Here is a 1,737-nt window from a genome sequence, read left to right as displayed (position 1 = left end):
ACACACACACACACACACACACACACACACACATAATTTGAGTGCACGATTGCGTGCACAAAGTACGAAATTGCTTCTTCATGCACTCACATTTCTTCTCCATATTTATCCATTTTACAAAAATATGGGCTTGCGTAAGAACGAAAATGGTAGCTGGCTGAGATTGCGGATATAACAGAGTCTCTCGTAGTTCTCTTTCAAATCCTAAAGCTTCGTCTACCAAATGCGCAAATAGAGTGTCATCATACTGTACTAAGGGCAATTCGGAATGAAGTTTCTCAACGGCTAACTGAACTAGAGCGCGCATAAATTCAGCCTATTAATACACTGTAATTAGTGCCCAGAAATATGATTGTAATAATCAATATCAGAATACAATTAATTATATCACACCTTAATATCTAAGTGTCCAAAACCTACAGAATCCGCTACAGGTTGAATGTTCTTTTGTACCCACTGAACATGGTCTTTGATCCATGTTAAAATCTGTGTAAAGAACCATTCTGGCTTATCTTGACGGTTTGTCAATTTAGCTCCTGTGAAATGATAAATGAATCTTTGTCGGAGAGGACGTACTAAAAGGGCGATTGGCAAACTAACTGGTGCAAAGTCTGTTAACAGCACAGATGTTACTACAGGTTTTATCATTTCTTCTCTAAGTACATTAAGGACAATACAGATAATCTCACCAATTCACTTTTCAATGAAATCTAAAACAATTAAATTGTGTATTACAAGGATACGGTAACTGCAGATGAAAGAGATATTCAATGAGTATCTTAAATCTTGTCATTGTCTCTAGCAAAGGTACGTTCAATAAAGTAGCATTGGTTCCACAAAAAGGCCATTTCAACGTCTTCAATAAATCATTGTACTCCCTGTAAATATTACATGTTGGGAAAGTATATAGTAACTAACAAATTAGGATATATGTGAAAGATAGAAAACATACTTTGATAATTTTTCCTTGATTAGATTATGCCAAAAGTGTAAGGTCTCATGGACATAACTGACCAGGTGATGACACACAGATGTTTGCAATTGGCAACTGATGTTTGTCAAGCTCGTATATAGAATTATTACAGACTGATCATCACCAGATAACAAAAATGTCTCTATCTCATCACTGAATAAAAATGTTATAACTATTTAATATATATATATATATATATATATATATAGTAAATCATAAAACACTCTACGGATGTAATATTCTTTGACAGTTTATTACCTAATATTTTCTATATATCTTATAAAGAATAAATAGGATAACGATTTGTCAAGCTGCCCTATCTTGTCAATAACTTCTTGTAGCTCTAAATTTTTGTCGTTTTCACTAAACGTCTCCTCAATCATCTTACTCAGATCTAAACAAGTTTTTTGTAACTGCTTGACTTCACAACTGACACATTCTACATTCTCAACTACTGCTTTTACCTTGGAAGGAGCAGTGGTTGATGCCATTGACAGCTGTTGACAAAAAGTGATTGTATATAACGTTTTGTCACATTAGAGGTGCATACATTCGTGGAGCGTACTATTAGAGCTATGCATCATTCCATCTTTATCATTCATTAGATGTAAAATAAGGATAGAATGAGTAACAGCGCTAATAGCACACGCTCCGCGAACGTACTTTATATGTTATGCTACTTTGTAGATGAATACTGACTGATTTTTCAATCTCATTCTTCTCCGCTTTGAGACGCTCTTGGAAATCATAAATTCCTTCAAGAT

The 1,737-nt window shown here is 34.4% G+C and overlaps 1 protein-coding gene across 1 annotated transcript; it reads right to left on the bottom strand.

The window, feature by feature from the left end:
- Nucleotides 1-211: 211 nt before the first annotated feature.
- Nucleotides 212-1,683, bottom strand: LOC112466681 (RAD50-interacting protein 1-like). Its single transcript, XM_025034909.1, has 6 exons — nt 1,673-1,683; nt 1,232-1,470; nt 953-1,126; nt 744-878; nt 394-655; nt 212-294 (listed from the first exon to the last, which is right to left on the bottom strand). Exons 2-6 carry the CDS (start codon nt 1,462-1,464, stop codon nt 286-288), a joined length of 813 nt encoding a protein of 270 aa, XP_024890677.1. The 5' UTR covers nt 1,465-1,470; nt 1,673-1,683; the 3' UTR covers nt 212-285.
- Nucleotides 1,684-1,737: the final 54 nt, after the last annotated feature.

Source organism: Temnothorax curvispinosus, unplaced genomic scaffold (assembly GCF_003070985.1).
Source record: "Temnothorax curvispinosus isolate PA1 unplaced genomic scaffold, ASM307098v1 QBEX01001595.1, whole genome shotgun sequence".
In the NCBI taxonomy this organism is placed as follows: Eukaryota; Metazoa; Arthropoda; class Insecta; order Hymenoptera; family Formicidae; genus Temnothorax; species Temnothorax curvispinosus.
This window is presented reverse-complemented; position numbering and strand designations above follow the sequence as displayed.

Bases quoted from the DNA above. Each gene is read 5' to 3' on its own strand.
- LOC112466681 (XM_025034909.1), bottom strand. From the start codon at position 1,464: ATGGCATCAACCACTGCTCCTTCCAAGGTAAAAGCAGTAGTTGAGAAT. The intron at 1,127-1,231 runs GTAATAAACTGT...ATTTTTATTCAG, and splicing joins AGATATATAGAAAATATTAG to TGATGAGATAGAGACATTTT. The intron at 656-743 runs GTATCCTTGTAA...TAATGTACTTAG, and splicing joins CTCTTTCATCTGCAGTTACC to AGAAGAAATGATAAAACCTG.